Source organism: Balaenoptera musculus, chromosome 6 (assembly GCF_009873245.2).
Source record: "Balaenoptera musculus isolate JJ_BM4_2016_0621 chromosome 6, mBalMus1.pri.v3, whole genome shotgun sequence".
NCBI lineage: Eukaryota > Metazoa > Chordata > Mammalia > Artiodactyla > Balaenopteridae > Balaenoptera > Balaenoptera musculus.
In genome coordinates this window covers 51,169,794-51,192,741 of record NC_045790.1, presented here as the reverse complement: position 1 = coordinate 51,192,741, position 22,948 = coordinate 51,169,794, and the positions used below count along the sequence as shown (strand labels likewise).

Here is a 22,948-nt window from a genome sequence, read left to right as displayed (position 1 = left end):
TCACAACGAATGTTGGGGGATCAGCTTATAAATCATATGAGTCCCAGAGCATCTCCAGAGTTCTTGGTAGCAGAAATGATGGAAGAAGCTGAGGTGAATTGGTACCAATCGTTTTTATTCTTTTTGTAACTTTATTCAGGATTCTAATCTGGAAGAGAACATTTGATTGAAAGAGGTAATTTGCCCCAAGTAAATCCCTCTAATTCTGCTAAAATTAAAGCCCCCAAAGAAATTCTTATATAGAAATTAGGGTGTGGTACAAAAAGAAGGGGAAAGATTGTTGAGTGGCCAAAAAGTACAATACCTCTAAGACCAGACTTTCAATGTCAGAATTGAAAGGTCAGTAGTAGACTTGTAGAGTATATCATTTTAAATCAGTAAGGATAGGAACAATATTCAGTGAATCGTGTTGAAATGACTGGTTAACTATTTGGGACAAAATAAAATTAGATTCCTATCTTATATTATATTCTAAAATAAATTCCAGTTGGATTAAAAAGAGTGAAATATTAAAAACAATGATAAAATAAGAAGAAAATGTAGTTTAATTTTTTCTGCTCTCTGAGTCATTATGACTTACTACTAATCATAAAAACCAAGGAACAAAATATTTAGGAATGGATTTATAGCTTTGACTAGGAAAGATTAAAGTCATATGTAGGTAAAATCCCCACTTTGAATAAAAGGACAACCAAATGAGAAAAATATTTACAGCAAAGGGTAAATATATTTCTGTCTCTCTAAATCCCCTACTATTTGATAAGAGGAAGGAGAAGGTCTTTATGAAAAAATCTACCAAGTAAATCAAAGAAGATATGAAAGAATAATTTCAGATGGATAACAAACATAGGAAAAATGCTCCACCTCACCATAATGTAAGAAAGACAGTAACACACAAAATAATACGATTAAAGAAAATGATAGTACCCAGCACTGGTGAGGGTGGTGTTAAAAATTCTTGTACCTTGATGGTGGGTGTGTAAATTTTTAAAACCTTGAAGGAATTCTGTTTGGGTGCTTTATAGAGTCTGTTCTCAGAAAATTATCATGTTCTTCTGGGACTCTCTCCTGTTCCATCTCCTCATTGCTTTCTAGGCACATGGCATAGCTGTCACCTGGGGACTTTTTCATTATCCTCTGTTGGATCTTCAGTTTCTTAGGTCTCTTGCCTTCTTCACTTCGTTGGAGTACATAGACTAGTAGCTTCTAAAAAAAGGGTGTATGGGAGCTAAGTTTTATTTGATCTTGCATACCTGATCATGATTTTTTTTATCAATAGTAGATAGAATTTGGCTGAATATAGATTTTTAGGATGGAATTCTTTCTTTCAGAATTTAAAGGCCTTGCCTCCCTTGTTCCCAGTCTCTTCTGTCGCTGTTGAGAGGCCTGATGTTATTCTTGTTTGTGTTCCCTTGTGGTGACCCTTTTCTCACTCTTCCTCTCTGAAAGTTTTCCTGTTTCTTTATTTTTTTTAAGACTTTTTTTCTTCTAGTTAGTGAGATATAATCGACATACAGCGCTGTATAAGCTTAAGGTGTAGAGCATAATTATTGATTTACATACATCATGCAGTGATTATGAAAATAAGTTTGGTGAACATCTATCATCTCATATAGATAAAAAATTAAAGAAACAGAAAAAAACATTTTTTTCTTATGATGAGAACTCTTAGGAATAACTCTCTTAGCAACTTTCATATATAACATACAGCAGTATTAATTATATATAACATGTTGTACATTACATCCCTAGTACTTATTTATCTTATAACTGGAAGTTTGTACCTTTCACTGCCTTCATCCAGTTACCCCTCCCCTCACCCCCCTGCCTCTGGTAACCATAAATCTGATCTCTTTTTCTATGAGGTTGTTTTTGAAGTATAATTGACCTACAACACTATGTGAGTTCCTATTACACAGCATAGTGATTTGATATTTCTATACATTTCAAAATGATCACCATAAGTCTGGTTATGATTTGTCACCACACAAAAAATATTACCTAGTTACTGGCTATATTCCCTATACTATACATTTCATATCTGTGACTCATTTGTTTTGCAGCTGAGAGTTTGTACGTCTTAATCTCCTTCACCTGTATCTTTCTTCCCCTCCCATGCCCTACCCTTTGGCAATCACCTGTTTGTTCTCTGTAGCTATAACTTTTTGTTTTGTCATGTTTGTTCATTTGTTTTGCATTTTTAGATTCCACATGTAAGTGAAATCATATAGTATTTGTCTTTCTCTGTCTGACTTATTTCATGTAGGTTAATACCGTCTAGGTCCATCCGTGTTGTTGCAAATATCAAGATTTCATTCTTTTTATCGATGAGTAATATTGTATTTTTTATATATCTATATAGATATCTATCTATCTATCTATATCTATCTATATATATATATTTCACATCTTTATCCATTCATCTGTTGGTGGGCACCTAGTTTGCTACCATAGCTTTGCTGTTGTTAATAATGCTGCAGTGAACATAGGGGTGCATATATCTTTTCTAACTAGTGCTTTTGTTTTCTTTGGATAAATACCAAAAAGCGGGATTGCTGGATCATATGGTAGTTCTATTTTTTTATTTTTCTATTTTTAACTTTTTGAGGAATCTCCATACTATTTTCCATAGTGATTGTACCAGTTTACATTCTCACCAATTGTGCATGAGGGTTCCCTTTTCTTTTTTTTCACTTTTTTAAAATATTAAAAAAGGTAGACAGCATAGTATAATAAACCTAATGGTACCCATCACCAGCTTCAAAAATTACTCATTTATGGGTTATCTTGAATCATTCATACCCCTACTCACTTTCCTTCTTCCCATATTATATTGAAACAAGTCCCAGGCATCATATCATTTTAACCATAAATATTTCATTGTGATTTCTAAAAAATAAGGGACCTTTTATTTAGAACCACATTATCAATATCAAACTTAAATTAACAGTAATTACTTAATATAATCAAATATCCAGATATTATTTAAATTTCATATTGCTACATATATGGCATAAAAATGTATGTATGATTACAGTTTGTTTGAATCAGAATCCCTAGTAGGTCTACACATTATAATTGGTTGATATGTCTCTTAAGTCTCTCAATCTATAGGTTCTCCATCTATAGCTTTCTTTTTCCCTTGTATTTGTGAAGACACCAAGCTATTTCTGCTATAGAGTTCCCACTAACTATAAAATTTCAGAACATCAAAGATAAGCAATGATTCATAGTATAGATTTTTTTGTGTTCAATGTGCAGGGCATTTGGTGGCCATTTTAGTTAGGAGACTCATGATCTTTATTTTGTGTAATTCTCTTGTGTTATTTCTTCATAATTTCCTCTTCAGGGTTTTTTTATTCTCTCTTTCTTGGGTTTTTAATTGTTCAGTTGGTAGACCAACTGGTTGATGTTTTGCTTTTCTTACCTTTTGTTGTCTTTCTGTTTGTATTTTTGTTGTTGTTGCTTTGTGGGAGATTTACTTGACTTTTCTAATCTTCTAATTGAATATTTTAAGTTTTCTTTTTAGTTTCTGAGGGCTTTTGTTCTCTGTACCATTTTTACAGCATCCTAACCCTATATTATGACTACTGTATTCATTTGTTTATTCAGAAAACCTCGAGAGTGTCAGGCACACTTTTGGGTGTTTGAGGCATAGCAGTGAACAAAACAAAGCCTCTTCCCTCTTGAAATTGACACTCTTGTCAGGGAGAATCACACATGAAATGAAATAGAATATGATAAGCCCTATGGAGAGGAATAAAGGAGACGAGGGGAGTAATAAATGGTGGGGTGGAATGGTTACCTTCTTGTGTTAGTGGTCAAGGAAGGCTGACTAGATAAGATGGCATTTGAGCAGAGACCTGAAGGAAGAAAGGGATTGAGCCATGTGGCTATCTGGAGGAAGAGATTCTAAGTAGAAGGAATAGAAAGTGTAAAGGCCATGAGATGCGAGTGTGCTTGGAAAGTTTCAGGAATAGCAAGTGGGCCATTGTGATTGAAATGGATTGAGCAAGAGAGAGACTAGTAGGGTGTAGAGAATGGTAGGCAGATGTTATAGAGTCTTGAAGGTCTTTTGGAGTTCACTGTAAGAACTTTGGCTTTCTTTCTGAGATGGAAAGCCATTGAAAGGTTTTGAGCAGAGGAGTGACATGTCCCCTCTAATTTGTTTTAAAAGCATCATTCTGTATACTCTTTGGAAGACAGATTGTAAGAGGCCATTTAGGAAACTATTAAAGTAATTAGATGAGAGATTATGGTGCTTTAGACCAAAGTAGTGGTAGAGGAGGTAGTCAGATTTGTATGTGTTTTGGAAGATAGAACCAGTAGGATTTGCAGATTTATTGGACATGGCTTGTGAGAGAAAAAGAAAGGAAGTAAAAGATAATGCCAAAGATTTTGGCTTGAGCCTTTGGGGGAATGGCACTGTCATTTACTCAACCTGGCCAGGAATGCAAGTGGAGTAAATTCGGGAGAGATGAGGAGTTTGGTTTTAGAGATGTTAAATTTGACATGCCCATTAGACATCCATGTGGATATGTTGAGTAGGCAGTTGAATGTAAGTATTGGCCTTAGGGAAACCTTACTGTAGAGTGATGAGATGTGCCAAGTATTTCATTGGGAAGTGGTGAAACGTTACAATCCATAGGACTTTTCTCTTTGTTTCTACAAAGAGTGACCTGCTAGTTTCCTCTTTGGTGGTTATTAAATGGAAGAAGGAAATGGAGGAAAAATCTGTGTTTCATACTATTCAGTATACAGAATTTCCTCTGGCTTCAGTCTTGTGCACCAACCCCCTTACCCCTGCTCTGCCCACCCCATGTATCTCTATGTCCAACCTTGGCTTCAGATTGACATTTTCCAGATAATAAACCTCCAGTTTGTGAGTTTGTGTAGTGGTTAGGGAGGGGTAGTTGTAGGGCTAATTAGGGTGGAGATGGATGCCTGGAGGTTAAACTCTTCATACTGATGATATTAAAAAAACCCCAAACTTTATTGAGATATAATTTGCATGCTACAAGTTCACCCATTTATAGGGTACAATTCAGTGTTTTTTAGTATATTCACAGTTGTACAACTATCACTACAGTCGATTGGAGCATGTTTTCATCACCTCAGTAAGAAACCCCACACCCATTAGCTATCACTCTCCTCTTTCCCCATTCCTCTCATCCCTAAGAAAACATTAATTTACTTCTGCTTCTATATATTTGCCTGTTCTGAACATTTCATATTAGTGGAATCATGCAATATGTGGTCTTTTGTGATTTTTTTTCACATAGCAGAATGTTTTTAGGATTCATCCATGTTGTATCATGTATCAGCACTTTATTCCTCTTTATTACTAAATAATATCCCATTGTATTATAGACCACATTTTGTATATCCATTCATCAGTTGATAGACATTTGTGCTGTTTTCACTTTTTGGCTATCATGAATAATGCCTCCATGAACATTTGTGTACAAGTTTTTGTGTGGACATGTTTTCAGTTCCACCTAGGAGTGGGCATTCCACTGCCCTAGTGGGCAGTTCCACCTAGGTGACATGATATCTCTATGTTTAACTTTTTGAGGGGCTGTCAGACTGTTTTGCACAGTGGAGGCACCATTTTACATCCCCAGCAGCAATGCATGAGGGTTCCAGTGTCTTCAGATCCTCACCAACACTTGTTATTATTAGTCTTTCTAATCATAACCACTTTAGTGGGTGTATAATGGTATCTCGTGGTTTTGCTTTGCATTTCTCTGATGACTGATGATGCTGAATATCATTTCATGTGCTTATTGGCCATTTGTATATCATTGGAGAAATAGCTATTCAGATCCATTATACATTTTTAATGGGTTCTTTGTGCTATATGATTGTCAGATGTTTTAATAGGGAAAACGGGGTGTGGAGTATATAGGAACTCTCAGTAATAATGCCAGATTATGAACTTGGCAAAGATAAATTACTCATACGCTTACCACACATGGTCTAATTTTATATAAGGTTAGAGAAAGAAATTTAAAAGTGAGATTATATTCCAAGTAATATTTTTAGCTTATTTGTCATTTGTGCTGAACATTTTTTCAGGCCAGAAAATTCAGGAATGCATCATCATATTTTACATCATCATTTTTAATATCATGTGGTTTGTGGATGGCCTATTAGAAAAGGATTAGAATAAAGTTCTGAATATACTTAGAATTTAAAAAGATCATTTAGAAGTCACTTTAGGATGCTATAAAACTCTATGATCATCACTAAAAACATTTTAATTGCCTTATAGGTATGAAGAAGTGCTAGGTAACTGCGATTTTTGTTGATAAGATTCTTGATAAGTCACTTCTGACTCAATTGAGGTAGTGTCTAATGCCTAAACTTTAGGATTTGTTTTTGGATAACTCAGTATTGATTTTTTTTCTTGTAAAATACTTACTTGCCCCAATTTCTTTATTTTTTTTTAATTGATTAATGTTGTAAATATAAAATTGTTTTAGACTAGTTTTATATTGAGTTTTTTCTTAGCTATTCTGTAAATACTTTTTATAATACCAGGTCTCTGCTTTTGGAGAATTTGAAGCTTTGAGGGTGTCCAGAGAGTCTATTTTTATTCTATTTATAAGAATTTTCTAAATGGACAAGTATAGTCCTGTGACTTATCTACAATTCTTCATGTTTAGACACCTTACAAAGTTTTGGTTTATATTTAAGTGAATGTATTTTGTATTGGCTCTTTGACCAGATGATGACATAATGAAGGAGAAGTTAAATTCCTAGAGAGCAGTTTATGTAGTTTTACATTCAGTTGTGGAGACATTAAGTACTAGTAATTCTAGGTACTTACAATCATCATTGGTATTTTTAAAAAAGGATTAATATAAAATAAAATAATAATAAAGAGGAAAATTGTTAAAATTTTAATTTAATAGAACACATTATTTAATGTCAGTAATATCAGACTAAAACAACTAATAGACGTTTAGCCTATTAAATGTTTTAAATTTTAATGAAGCTTAAACAGTTACATTTCATGAAGAGGTGATTTCTTTATGTGCCTGGGCCAAAGAAGTTTATATATATATATATATGTGTGTGTGTGTGTGTGTGTGTGTGTGTGTATAAAAACTTAAAAAAATCTGATACGCTATAGACCATTGTGTGACTTAATCATCTTAACATGGATCAATGTTTTCTTAGATTAAAAAAATAACAAATTCCCAATCCAATTTTCTAAATGTGGTGCTGGATACCAGAGAACCAAGGGAAAAGTGAACTGGAAAAAGAAATATCCGTGGCTTTTATAAACCTCTTTACAACTAGGGGAGGTTTTGTTTTTTTTTTTTTTTTTTTAATTTTTATCATGGGAAATAAGTTTAACTCAATAAGAAAAGAGAAAAGAGAAGATGCAAACCTAATTCTGAGTGAACTGAAGAATCTCATGAAGATTACAGTGGAGAGAGAGCAGTCTGCAAATAAATTCTGAATTGCTTCTGTCAGTCATATTCTATATTATGGTAACATAAAGAAGGGTAGAATGTAGTTTTTTTACTTACACATATACCATACTCAAGTGAAAAAGGAAAAGAAAAATGATTCTCACCTTTTGTATTGTCCCTGAAGCAACCTCATATGAATCATCTTTTTAAAGCCATCATGTGTTTGTAGGAATGATTTTTAAACACCTGTTTGTGTTGATTACCAACTATAAAAGGTAAATAATGAAATCACCTGGGTTATACTATTGTGCTTATAAGTATTATACATTTTTGTATTTATGTTCATAATGGATTTTAAAACTGGAAGTTCATTAAAAATTTTGTTAAATACTGAAGTTTTTACTGCTAGAAAAGGTAAAGATGATTTTAAAGATGCTAAATTAATTTATTAACCATGCCAAACAATTTGTGGCTTGTAAATTCTGTTCCTTAGAGATTCTGACTCTCTAAGATATCTTTTTTGGTAACAAAAAATACTTTGAGATCTTCAGTTTAAGAGCTCCAAGTATAGTAACTACTCTTGTTTTCTCCCACACAGGTAGGGAATAAGGATTGTAGTTAATTGTCATTAATTGTTAACACACATTTAATATATTATTTATAACCACTAAAATATAATACATATACTTAGCACTAAAATAACCATTATAGAATTAATCAGTCCCTTAGAATCATCTTTTTGAAGATGGATTATTACTATATTGGTTACTTGTAAGAGTTTTCATTAATGGGAAATATCAGGTGATAAAATCTGGAACAATAGTTAAATAAACAACCACTTCCTATTTATACAGCTATTGATATTCTGGGGTAAACTTTGTACAACTGTTTTGGAACACACTATTGAGAAGTCTCTGATTGGTAGGTACTTGTGTGATATTTCCTCCCTTATTTTTCTTTTTTTTTATAAATTTATTTATTTATTTATTTTTGGCTGTGTTGGGTCTTCGTTTCTGTGCGAGGGCTTTCGCTAGTTGCGGCAAGCGGGGGCCACTCTTCATCGCCATGCGTGGCCTCTCACTATCGCAGCCTCTCTTGTTGCGGAGCACAGGCTCCAGACGCGCAGGCTCAGTAGTTGTGGCTCACAGGCCTAGTTGCTCCGCGGCATGTGGGATCTTCCCAGACCAGGGCTCGAACCCGTGTCCCCTGCATTGGCAGGCAGATTCTCAACCACTGCGCCACCAGGGAAGCCCCCTTATTTTTCTTGATGTCCATTTTAGTGGGCTAAATTTCATATATCAAAGTTTTTCTGCTTGACTAATCCCTTTAAGTTCATGTATATCCTCTGGGCTGGGTATATTCTATTTGAGGAGGCAAGAATGTAGTAGGAGCTGTTTTTGCCCAGTGTCTCAGCAAATTCCTTGAACACATATGTTTTCATAATTTTTGTGAAACTTTGGAACAGGCCCATGGAAGCCATGGGAGCAGATGTGGTGTGGAGAACAAATGTGGTCTGGATGTGTTTCGTTAGTTCTGCTTGTGAATTGGAGTTGGCAGCTCATGCCCTGTGTTATGATAAAATAATGTTTTCTATGTTACCTTCTTCAAAGAATGAACACTCACTTTTCTTAAGTGGAGTAGACTATCTAATTGAGCTTATTGTGATTTAGTGAGATACAAATCATAAAATAAAAAAAATTGGGTACAATGAACACAGAATTTACTGGAATAAAAATAAAAAAATTTGGGTACAATGAACACAGAATTTACTGGAATAAAAATCTCTTGGCAGTATATTGCAGTCAGAAAGGACGTGACAGCCAGCTAATAAATGATAAAATATGTGATCATTTTGTGTCACATAAAAAACTCTGATGTTCATAGTATTAGGGAACAGGCAGTATATAGTGTAATCCTTGTACTACAGGCAAATTTATATATAGTTAAATTGGCCAGTGGTATATATGAATTTGTGTTGGATTTTGTACTTTAATCTGAATTCTCTTATGCTTTCTGCTCTTTCTATGTTGATTATATTAGGATTGGAGACTAATGAGTGACAGATAGTGATTGTCGTACTAGTTCTCTTAGGTGATATTGGAGAAAAATATTTGTGAACAGCAAGTTGATGTTCCTCTAGCACCCTCTGCTGGAGATAAGAATTAATTCACCAGACTAGAAGATTTTTAAAAAATATTTATTAGGAGGGCTTTAATTATGTCAACAAAACACACTCTTGGAAGAAATTTGTTTAAATATGTGAAGATTTTTTTTGCTGTCCTTACTGATTAATTTATTGTTTTAGTAATAATAAACAGTTTATAAATTTGTTTTCTTCTGGACATTTCATTTAAAACAGGAAGGTATGGAAATAAAGGTGTGATCTCTGGTTTATTATTTCAACCCGTTTGATTTTGGTTTAGGCAGAAAAAAAAAGTCTTCGTGACTTTTGGAGTGAAATCACATAAATTGATTAATATGACAAAATGTACATGAAAAATGAAAAATTTGCCTCTTTTATCATGTAATCACTGAATATTCTGTATTTTAATAAAATATAACACTTATTTTGATAAAACTATGTAAATGCCTTTTGGAATATGAAAGAATATATTAACATTATTAGACTGGTTTCTTCTATTTGCCCTTTATTAGCTTTTTGCCTGCTTTGATCCTTTATTCTCAATGTCTATGGGTTATTTCCTTGACACTGGTTAGACTTCTTCTGACTTGCAGAACCTAACACAAGTATTTTGAATATTGAGAAAGTTGACTTTAGTTCTTCAAGGACAGGAACTTCATCTTGTGGCATTACATTAAAAAAAATTTTTTTTTACTAGTATTGGCCCTACCTAGGGTAATACTCATTTTAATCTGGCTAACATTAAGAATTTTTCTGATCTAGTATGTATCATGCTTCATACCTACAACCAGTGGGGATCCCTTGTTCTAGGAGTCAAAGTCAGCACTGAGAGGAACTTCTAAACAGAAATGAAGAAGCTTGACATAGGTGGTGGTCACTTCTTTGAAATGTCATTGGTTCTTACACTTAGGGATTCTTTTTATTTTTTATTGAGATATAGTTCACATATTATTGAATACACTCTTTTAAAGTATGCAGTTCAGGGTTATGAAACCATTGCCACTATCTGATTCTGGAACATTCTTATCACCCCAATAAGAAACTTTATGCCCATTAGCAGTCAGTGCTCATTCCTTCCTTCCCCTGTCCCCAGCTATTGGAAACCACTCATACACTTTCTATCTCTATGGATTTGCCTATTCTGGCCATTTCATATAAATGAAGTCATTTAATATGTAGTCTTTTGCGTCTGGTATCTTTCGCTTAACATATATTTTCAAGGTTAATCTATGTTGTGGCATGTGTTGGTACTTAATTCCTTTTTTATGGCTGAATAATATTCCATTGTATGGATATACCACATTTTGTTTATCCATTCATCAGTTGATGGGCACTTGGGTTTTTTTCACCTTTTTTGTGTTTATGCTCTGCACTGTGGCAGACATAATAGGAATATGTTTTGCTCAAGGAAAAGTGTAGTCATTTCTTACTTATCCACAGACCACTTGATTAGTTTTTGGATTATCCTATTTTTATTTATGCCCCTTCTGGTTGTGATACATTACCATCTCTGTCTGTATGCAAAAAAGAAATGGCGGGAGAAAAGAGGAAAAATCAAATTAATCAAGCCGAGCATTTAAAGAAACCTTTAGCTAAGGCTAAATGACAGAGTAAGTATAACAAATAGAAACATTTCTTGCCCAAATTTTATCTAAGAAAGGAAATTAAATTACTATTGTCTTTCTCTTTCACTGTTTAACTATCTATATTTGACAGACAGGACTCTACGTGTGGCGGGGCTGACTCCAGCTTGAAAAACTAATAAATTAGACTTTGGCATAACAAAAACTTTTGCTATATGAAAGACACTAACGTTAAGAGAATGAAAAGACAAGCTGTAGACAATATTTGGGAGTAAATATTTGCAAATCACATACCCAACAAATGACTTGTATCCAGATTATATAATGAATTTTCAAGATTCAATAATAAGAAAACAAACAGCCCAATTAAAAAATGAGAAAAAGATTTAAGCAGAAACTTCACCAGAAAAGATATACAGATAGTAAATAAATACATGAAAAGATGCTCAATGTCATTAGTTATTAGGAAAATGAAAATTGAAACTAAAATGAGATACCATTACATTCCTATTTGAATGTCTAACCCTTGCCCCCAAATAACCCAAAAGACTACCATGCCAAGTGTTGGTGAAGATGTATGAAACTGGAAACAATTTGTGAAACAGTTTGCCAGTTTCATAAAACATTAAACATACACCTACCATCTGACCCAGTCATTCTGTCCTTCACTATTTATCCTAGAGAAATGAAAGTGTATGTCCATACAAAGATTTATACACAATTGCTCATAGCAGATTCCTTTGTATAGCCCTAATATATAGCCCTATATATATTCCTTTGTATAGCATCCAATTCAAATGTCCATCAGTAGGTGAACTGATAAACCGATTGTGGTGTATCAACACAGTGGAACACTTTAACAGTAAAAAGTGAACTATTGATATGTGCAACCACATGGATGAAACTCAAAATAATTTTGTGGGGAGAAAGAAGCCAGGCAATAAATAGTATGCACTATGTGATTCAATTTATATTGAATTCTGGAAAACAGGAAATGATCTATAGTGACAAAAAAGCAGATCAGTGTTTACTTGTGGGTAGGGGTGGGGTGGTGAGGACTGGATGAAGGGATTACCAAGGGACACAAGGAATCTTCTGGGGTAACGGAAATATTTGTCTATCTTGATTATGGCAATGATTTCACGGGTGTATATATACAAAACTTACCAAGTTATACAATTTCAATATGTGTAATTTATTACATGTAAAGTATAACTGAGTAAAGAAAAAGAAAACAAGCTTTGGAGCATTCTTCCCGAGCATGATTTTTGCAACATGACTTTTACACTCTTGCAAATGAAAAAATGACGCTGTAGTAATCCAAAGTGTTAATTACAATATAGTGGTCTATATTCAATTTAAATTCCAATGTTTAAACTTAATGTTTTCAGGCAACTACTCTAAGAGTGAGGAAATTAGAAGAAAATATTGAAGCAGAGAGAGCAGCACATTTGGAATCGAAATTTAATTCTGAAATTATTCAGGTAAAATGTGAACAACATTTTTTTTATGGATTTTATTAAGCTGGGAAGAACAGCATTATGTTCAGAGAACTAAGGTGTGCATTTAGAACAGGTAGCATGTTGTTAAAGACACGCGTTATTCTATTTACTATAATGATATAGTTGAAGATAGTCTTTACTCTATTAGAGAGGAGCGGGCACACTACATCCCACAGGCTGAATCTCACCCACTGAGCATGCTCATGAAGTTTTATCTTGTCCGTGGTGGCTTTTGTGCTACCTTGGCAAAGTGGAGTAGATGCGACAGAGACCTCACGTTCTGCAAAGTCCAATGTGTTTGCCATCTGGCGCGTTACAGGAAGATCTGCTGATCAGAGTGTTCTTTTTATTTATTTATTTTTTTGTCTGTGTTGGGTCCTCGTTTCTGTGCGAGGGCTTTCTCTAGTTGCGGCAAGTGGGGGCCACTCTTCATCGCGGTGCGCGGGCCTCTCATTATCGCGGCCTCTCATGTTGCGGAGCACAGGCTCCAGACGTGCACAGGCTCCAGACGCGCAGGCTCAGTAATTGTGGCTCACGGGCCTAGTTACTCCGCGGCACGCGGGATCCTCCCAGACCAGGGCTCGAACCCGTGTCCCCTGCATTGGCAGGCAGACTCTCAACCACTGCGCCACCAGGGAAGCCCCAGAGTGTTCTTTTTATCAACAACCATGGGATGAATTTCTTTTTGAAAACATTTTAAAATATGCACCTTCATTGATTGAGTGCATATCCTGTGCATATCACCTGTCACTGTATTAAGAGCTGAAGGCATAAAGGTGAATGAGCTCCTTTTGGGACTCAGACATTCCATTACCAGAGATACTGTGTACCTATATGTTGATATATAGGTAGAAATATGAAATACTAAAGTACTATGGGAGCGTAATAAAGAGAAGGATTAAATCTGAGAGGGGAACTGAATGAAGGCATCCCAGGGAAAGCGTCCTTTTCCCTAGGGCTTAGAGAATGAGAAGAAACTCCTAAGATTAGTAAAGGCATTTTAACTGGGGGTTGGCAAACTACTGTCGTGGACCAAGTCTGACCCTCAGCCTTTGTTGTAAATAGTTTTACATAAAGTTCCATAAGTCCAAGTCCATAATTTAATTTGGTTTTTTAAAAAAGACTTAGACTTTTCCCCTATATTAAGAATTAATTAATAGAATTTGCAGAGTTTTATTTTATTATTTAAACAGGTCTTAATTAGGATGCAACTAACTTTGTAAGAATCTTATAATAATTGTTTTTTACTTTTATCTTTAATGAAATGCCTTTTACCTGCAAAATTCTCACACTCATGTATTTGAGTGCATCTATATGTAAAGCAAATTTGTGTAAGTTAAGCTTTTTTTATTTTACAAAAAATGATTGGATTGCCCAAAATGGCATTAATAAGCAATAAGTCTGAAGTTTTAAATTCATGCAAGAAGTAGAATTCAAAATTAAGTTTTTCATTGTAGTTATATCACTGGGAATATATAGTTAATAGGTATAAAAATGAAAATTGTTACATGTGTATTTTTTACTCATATAATTAAAAATTAATATTTGATACCCAACTTAGTGCTATAACTTAGGAAAAAAGCAAAAGTGTGTATTTGAATCATATATCTATAAATATTGACAAGTACTTTTAGTGAGGTACACCCAGTAACATTCAGTTTCAGACTAGTTTAAAAGCAAATGAGACTACTGAGTTGTAATTAATCACCATCTTACTATAAATGGTAGTTAAAAATATATTTGAAGTATTCTGTTATTAAATTTGTTTGGATGCTATGTCATAAAAATGAGAAAGTAGATTCAGAAGAGTTGACTTGGAATTGTTTAAGTCTATTTTTCTTTCAGTTGGATTGGTTTATCATTTGTGATTGAATGTGCATAGTTTCTGAAAGAACATACCAATGTAGATAGAAGAAAATATTTCCTAGACTTATTAATTTTTACTTGTACACTGGGTTTAGACATAACAACAAAGAAAAATAAAGTTTAAAAGACCAAATTTGAAAATGTACAAAGTTGTATCTACATATCTATTCTACTTCCTTACTTTAGTGTAAGAGAATAAGTGTTTCAATTAATCCAAAATAGTTTTGGATAATTAGAAATAATTCTGGTGATTACTATTTGTATGGATTAATTTATGAAATATTTTCATATTTCCTATGCTTCTTTTTTTTGGTGAGTTCATTTTTCCTAACTCAGGTTATGTTTTGCCATCCCTGGGAAGCTTGTGTCATACAGAGTTCATAGCTTTTTTCTGATTTCATGGCCCTTTGGGCCTGCTTCTGTGACAGGAAGCACTTGCCTATATTCTCTTATGGTCTGTCCTTTCCTAACAAGAGCTGAGACTGTGTATTTTCATGATGATTTATATACCGTGAGCACTAGCTCATTGCCTGGCACGTATTAAGTGCCTAATAAATATTTATCTAAACACTTATTAAATAGTTATTACATATTTATATTTAATGTTAAATACATATTAATTTTAAATAAATATTGTCTCATTAGATCTTTGTAGCCACCCTGTAGAACCTGTATATTATTATTATTATTGTTATTGTTAGTATTTACTGTTTACAGATGAGGAACCTCAGGCTTTTGGAGTTTAATATGCCCAAGGGCATATAAGTTGATTTGTAGAGCTGCGACTCAAACCTGAGACTTATGGTTCTAAAGCCCCATTTTCTATCTAGTGTGAAGCATTTTTTTCCTACTGCCCTCCTTTTTTGAGCTTTAGCAAGCTATTTTTTTATTCTTAACTTAATTTTCTAAAAAGATAAAATATTCACATAGTTAAAAAATTAAAACAAAATTTAGCGATCGAGAACTCTTGCTTTCACTCTTGTCTCTCCTATTGTTCTCTCTTTCCTGCTGTCTATCCTTATTTTTTCCACTTGTTTACCTAAAATATAGCATACTACATACAATAATCTGGACTTTGCTCCTCCCAATATGTATTAACACTACACAGAGAACCATGTAGACAACTTGCTTTTCAAAAGTTATTTTGTAGCCTTTTTATAGCTACAAATTATTCTTTTATGGATATACACTTTGTTTATCTATTCTACTGTTGGCGTATACAGGGAATCTAGTTTTTAAAATGTCTTGTGTAAAATTTCAAGTACATGCAAAAGTAGAGAGAATAGTTAAATGGACTCCCTGTGTACCCATCACTCAGCTTCAAGACTTATCTCACAGGACAGTTGTGTTTTATCTATAATATTAACGCTCTTCTACTCCACCACCCCCAGATTATTTTGAAGCAAATCCTAGATATCATATTACTACACCCATAAATATTTTAGTCAAATAGTATTATTTGATAATAAAAATTTTGCTTTTCTACAGTAAGAAATCTCCAGGAATAAAAAGATCTGTTAACTTTGTTAGGCTTATAAAGATGTTGATATAATAATGTTTCTCAAAAGAGAAGAAGGATACTTCCCTCTAGTTTTCAAAAACCACTTAATTTATTATGTTTATAAAAAAAATGTCCAAATGGGTTAGTAGATCAAAATTAGGCACTTTGACAGGACGCATTATATTGTATTCGCCTGTCCCTTTTCATAGCACAGTTGAGTCTGTATTCTTCCACTCTTCTCTTCCATTACACATGTTGAGAAAGGGAATAAACTGCCTTTTGTTTATTTTCCTTTTTTAAACCAAAAACAGAAAGAAAGACTTGTTTGGATGAATGATAATCTGCTGTTTGATAAAGTATTCTACTCAATTTGAGATTGGTGCTAGTGTTTACTTTCTTGCTTTAATTACTGTTCTGTCATCTGGTAGTTACGGATTCGAGACCTTGAAGGAGCTTTGCAGGTAGAAAAGGCCAGCCAAGCAGAAGCTGTTGCTGATTTGGAAATGATCAAGAACGAATTCAAAGAAGTTGAAAGTGCATATGAACGAGAAAAGCATAATGCACAAGAGAGCTTTGCAAAACTAAATATGTAAGTGTTATACTGTAAAACTCTCTAAATTAATATTAAGAGTTTATGAAATCTACATGAGTATGAATGTGTAGTACTAGGTAAATATGGAAATGCTCTGTTGGATTTTGAAGTATCATGGCAATTCCAAGGAGTCTCAGAAATGCAGAAATACTTTCTTATACTAGAAAGTAAATATATTAATGTATTTTATATTTACTGATGTAATATAGTATCTTTAAGGCCTTGACTTCTAGGCCACCTAAAATGGGCTATGTGGGAGATGGGTAATGTTTGAGATTTTCATAAACTGTAGAAATAATAGTAGGAGTAATACTGCTACTGGGGCTAACACGTATGTGGCTCACTTCATACCGAGCATTGCATGGTTTTATTTAATTTATAGAACACCCTATGAGGTAGCTACTCTTTTTTATCCCTGTTCTGCAGATGTGAAAATTGAGGCCTAACGAGGGTAAGGACACACAGCTAAGTGTAGAGTCAGGATCTTTCTGACTACTATTGATTTTAACCTTTTTCAGTTCAAATGTCTTTCATCTGAAAAGTTCTGTGAAATTTTTTAAGAAGTTTATAGCTATTTAATATGCTTCCAAAAATAAGTCAATAGTAGACATTTTAAGCCATTTCCTCTCGGAGGATGAAATGTGTACCACCATTGGTACATGATATGATAATAGGTTGATATATTAGAGTTATGTATTTATTTTTAATGTTTATTTCTATTTATGACAGATAGTAGTTTTCCATTTACAACTGTAATATAGTTTCCTTTTAAAATACTTCATTTAACTTACGATGTGAGTTAATTTAAAGAAAAGTATTATTTAGAGTTGTGAGTATGGCAGAAATTATAAAGATGGCACTTGAAAGACTGAAGTTTGAAAAAATTTAAAACTCTAACTGTGATTACCTTTATTAGTAATGCTTATAATACATTAAATGAGTAGTTCTTAACTGAATTTTCTTGCTTCCTCCAGAATGACTTAAATGACATTCTGTGAACATTATTCTAAGGACTTATGCTCCTTTATTTCCTTTGAATCATATCTTGAATCTGCACATTTATATATAAATATGTTTGAAGGGCCTTTATGTAGCATATAGTACAGGCTTCTTTACTGTTGCTTTGAGGTAATGATTATGACCTACTAGTGAAACTGTAAGAAGTCAGACTGTACTCCCAACAATTAAAGCTTTCCAGGAGTGAAATAATAGGCTTCTTTGGGGAACTAGTGAACTCTCTGCCTTGGAAAGTTCGAAACAGGGGGTAGATGATTCTTTGTCATGGTTACTGAAGAAAAGAGCTCTGCAAAGGTTGGGTTAGAGGAATTTTAAGATAATTCCTAACGTTTAAGCTCTAAGATTTTAACCTATGTACTTTTTTTTTTTTAACATCTTTATTGGAGTATAATTGCTTTACAATGGTGTGTTAGTTTCTGCTTTATAACAAAGTGAATCAGTTATACATATACATATGTTCCCATATCTCTTCCCTCTTGCATCTCCCTCCCTCCCACCCTCCCTATCCCACCCGTCTAGGTGGTCACAAAGCACAGAGCTGATCTCCCTGTGCTATGCGGTTGCTTCCCACTAGCTATCTGTTTTACGTTTGGTAGTGTATATATGTCCATGCCACTCTCTCACTTTGTCACATCTTACCCTTCCCCCTCCACATATCCTCAAGTCCATTCTCTAGTAGGTCTGTGTCTTTATTCCCGTCTTGCCACTAGGTTCTTCATGACCTTTTTTTTTTCCCTTAGATTCCATATATATGTGTTAGCATACTGTATTTGTTTTTCTCTTTCTGACTTACTTCACTCTGTATGACAGACTCTAGGTCCATCCACCTCACTACAAATAACTCAATTTCGTTTCTTTTTATGGCTGAGTAATATTCCATTGTATGTATGTGCCACATCTTCTTTATCCATTCATCCGATGATGGACACTTAGGTTGCTTCCATGTCCTGGCTATTGTAAATAGAGCTGCAATGAACATTTTGGTACATGACTCTTTTTGAATTATGGTTTTCTCAGTATATGCCCAGTAGTGTATATGCCCAGTAGTGGGATTGCTGGGACTCCAGAGCAAATTTTTTCCTTAAGTTTGTTTTTCTATTATTTGTGTTTTGGTGCTTGAAAAATTTCACTCAAGTTTTGTATTCCAATAAGCACAAACTAACAGTTCTAAATATTAATTATGTATTACAACTAAGCACCAGCTAACAATCCTAAATGCTTTAATATAATGTCCCTTATCTGTTCTTCATCCCTATATAACTGTACTATAATAGAAGTTACTAATAATATTAATAAATAAACAAGAAACAGTAAAAATTAAGTAGTAATTAAAGTCCACGGCTCATTGATAGTTTCTGTGACTTCTCTTCCCCCATCCCCTCTTTCTTGTCATTGTATGTCATATGACAGCCACTTCCTTTCCATTTATCAGTGGTATGAGAAGGACTGATATGACATGAGGGATGATTGGATAAGTTATTTCATTTTCTACCTATACTTCTGATTCTTTTTCAGAATCTTCTTTAAAATCTTTTAGAGTCACAAACTCTCAAGTATTAATTTTTCAAAGTAGTTCTAAGTTTTGGATAATGTATTTCAAAAGGAGAATTGATATTTTAGGTCTTTAAGGTAAATAATACCTTTAATTTACAACTTTGAGAGCAGTGAGTTTTGGGGTAGGACATTGTTTTACCTGTTGGATAGATCTGATTTAGCAATTGGTGATAACGACGTTATAGAGGAAATGCTGCCTGAACCTTGCAGGTGGTTAAGGGTTTTAAGCTTCTGTTTCCTTCCAGGTAGATCTAGTCAGGATCTCACTAAAAGGCAGGAGGAAAAAGCTGTGTGTGTATTTTAGAGTTTTAATTTTGGCCAACAATTTCATAACAATGAATATTCCTGCATGAAACTATCTTCAATGGAATGTATATGTATACATACGTAGATGGACTATACATATGTATATGTATATATTAGATGGAATATATGTATATATTTTAATATATTATTATATATTAAATATTACATATAATAATATAATAAATAAAATTATTATATATTAAGCATATCTTTTGAAGAACTCAGCTAAGAATTTGAACAACAGGCTATTGTAATGAATACATATAATGTATAACTTTAGAAAGAATATATATTCTCTATATTCCTCTAATTAAATTTTCTTAGTTATAAATTTTTTTTCCATTGAAAACTTACAGTATAAAACTAAAATTTTTCAATAATTTTTTTATACTTGAAATTTTTCTTTTTTAATTTTTGGCCGCACTGTGCGGCTTGTGGGATCTTAATTCCCCCACCAGGGATCGAACCTGTGCCCTTGGCAGTGAAAACGCAGAGACCTAACCACTGGACCGCCAGGGAATTCCCTTCAACATGTCAGGTCTTCATTAGCTGTGGTAACTGATTGTTGGGCAATGGTAGGGAGAAGATCCTGATAATCCTTAAATCTAGTTTAAGTTTAAATTTAGTTTAAAATAATGCTAGTCAAGGATATGATACTGAACAGACTGAATCTAAATTTATTTATTTTATTACATTCAGTATTTAGGGACTTCTTTATTTTTCTAAATACATCAATCAAAAGTATAAAAAGAAGTACAAAAGTACTGGGTTGGCCAAAAAGTTCCTTTGGTTTTTAAGTAAAAATAAAAGACACATTTTTTATTTTCACCAAGAACTTTATTGAACAATGTATTCACCATTTTGTTCCACTAACTTCTGCCATTTTTCAGGCAACTTCATAATTCCATCTTCCCAAAACTTTTTATCTTTTTGAGCAGAGAACTTTTCCAGGTGCCTCTTACAGTCTTCCAGGGAATTGAAATTTTTTCCATTAAGAGAATTTTGTAAAGACCGAAATCAATGGAAATCTGAAGGTGCAATGTCTGGTGAATATGGCGGGTGAATCAGAACTTCCCAGCCAAGCTGTAACAGTTTTTGTCTGGTCATCAAAGAAACATGCAGTCTTGCGTTATCCTGATGGAAGATTATGTATTTTCTGTTGACTAATTCCGGATGCTTTTCGTCGAGTGCCACTTTCAGTTGGTCTAATTGAGAGCAGTACTTGTTGGAATTAATTGTTTGGTTTTCACTCCCTTCCAATCCCACCGTATACACAATATCACCTTCTTTGGATGAAGACCGGCATTTGGTGTGGTTGGTGGTGGTTCATTTTGCTTGCCCCACTATCTCTTCCATTCCACATTATTGTACACTTTTCATCACCCGTCACAATTTGTTTTAAAAACGGAACGTTTTTGTTACGTTTCAGTAGAGAATCGCCTGCGGAAAGACGGTCATAAAGGTTTTCTTCGCTTGACTTATGTGGAACTCAAACATCAAAGCGATTAACATAACCAAGCTGGTGCAAATGATTTTCAGTGCTTGATTAGGATATTTTGAGTATGTCGGCTGTCTCCCGCGTGGTATAACATTGATTGTTCTCAATTAATGTCTCGATTTGATCACTATCAGCTTCAACTGGTCTACCCGACCGTGGAGCATCATCCAGTGAGAAATCTCCAGCACAAAACTTCGCAAACCACTTTTGACACGTTTGATCAGTCACAGCACCTTCTCCATACACTGCGCAAATCTTTTTTGTGTGTTTCAGTTGCGTTTTTACCTGTCTTGAAATAATAAAGCATAATATGCCAAAAATGTTGCTTTTTTTCTTCCATCTTCAATATCCAAATGGCTACACAAAAATTCACCAAATTTGATAAGTTTCTTTTAAATGCACGCTGATATGACAGCTGTCACAATACAGTCTAACAAAATTGTTTCGAATGAAGTTAAAGACAACTAAGGTGTACTAGAGCCAAATTACTGAAAAAACTGAATGAACTTTTTAGCCAACCCAGTATTATAACTTGTGGCACTATTATTGTTTATATTCTTGGTAAAAGATAGCCTGAAGATGGCTATTTGTTAAAACAGCTGTACTGTTGTCAAATTCTTAGCTGAACTCTTAAACAACAATAACAACAACAACAAAATGGAATCCAGTAGGAAAGAACGGCTCTTAACTACAAGTTTCCTTCTTCTCCCTTTCCTTTCTTGCCTAAAATCCTCCATCTGTCAAGTCCTGACTCTTCTCTATTGGATTCAAAGAGACTGGGGCTCCCTTGAACCTTCAGTTTACTCCCACCCTACTCATTCCCCTTGGGTGGGGCTGTTGGCAGAAGCATAGGAGCCAACTTCTTTGGGTTGTGCATGAGATTACTGACAGCAAGGGATGTTCCCCATTTCAGTGGACTCAACTTGGACTTTATTTATAAAATAGCACCAAATAACAGGTGCATTTAATTTTATATTTACTGAGTAATAATTTTTTAAATTAAAATTTGATTTTAATAAAGTTAGCACCTGTACATAATCTAAAAAGTAAAATAGTGCTTTTAAGCTCATGAAAAACCACATTTTGGTACCCCATTGCTTTCTACGACCAGTTTCTGCTCCTTTGAAGCAACCAATTTTAATTCTTATAGCTGTTTCTTCTGATATTTAACTTTGTATTTCTAAATAACATGCATATTGTGCCACTTTTTCAACTTCCACCTCTACGTGTTATCTATTGGCCTCAACTTATTTATCTACATTGTACATTTCTACCACACAGCACACACTTATTTCTTCCTTCCTCCCATCCTTTCAGTAGGGTTGTATTTTGGTGTATTTTTCTACATTTTTTTTGGTCCCTCATCTTTATTTTTACTCTATACAACGTTTTATTATATACTTTGTTGTTTATTGTCTGTCTTCGTATGTGGAGAGGAACTTTGTTTTGTTCATTGCTATCTCCCAAAGTCTAGACTAGTGCTTGGTACACAAGAGCTGCAAAGTAAAGATTTGCTGAATCATCAAATGAATGAGTAGTTAATAATTGTCTCATTTTATGTTGGATTAGTTTGTGTGCACCAATCACTAAGTTATTCTTAAACTGTCTAACAAAATTGAAAATCTCTCATTATGTTTCTATACCTCAGAAATTCTATCATTTTGAGTTTGTTGTAAGATGTATCACTCTTGGACTGTTCTCTCCACCTCCTCCTTTCTGGATGAATTGTTTTATAGGCTCCCTGTCACAGTCATCCCAGGACTTCTCTTCATCATCATCGTTGGCATTCCCTTTACTTCTCTTTTATATTGGATCTCTTGATCTCGTGCCCATCTTCCTTGTTTGATTTACTCCCTTATGAAGTAGCTTCTTGAGAAATTATACATCAGAGGAAAAATTTTAAAGCTTGCATTCTGAAAATGTCTTTACTTGATCTTTACTCTTTTTCATAGTTTAGCTGGC

General features: G+C 33.9%; 1 protein-coding gene across 1 annotated transcript in view; it reads left to right on the top strand.

Annotated features, from left to right (window-relative positions):
• The window catches only part of CCDC171 (coiled-coil domain containing 171), a 368,650-nt gene that overhangs the window by 75,272 nt on the left and 270,430 nt on the right, over positions 1-22,948 (top strand). The window contains 2 exon segments of the mRNA XM_036856768.1: positions 12,542-12,634; positions 16,448-16,608. Of these exon segments, the coding sequence (XP_036712663.1) occupies positions 12,542-12,634; positions 16,448-16,608 (254 nt within the window).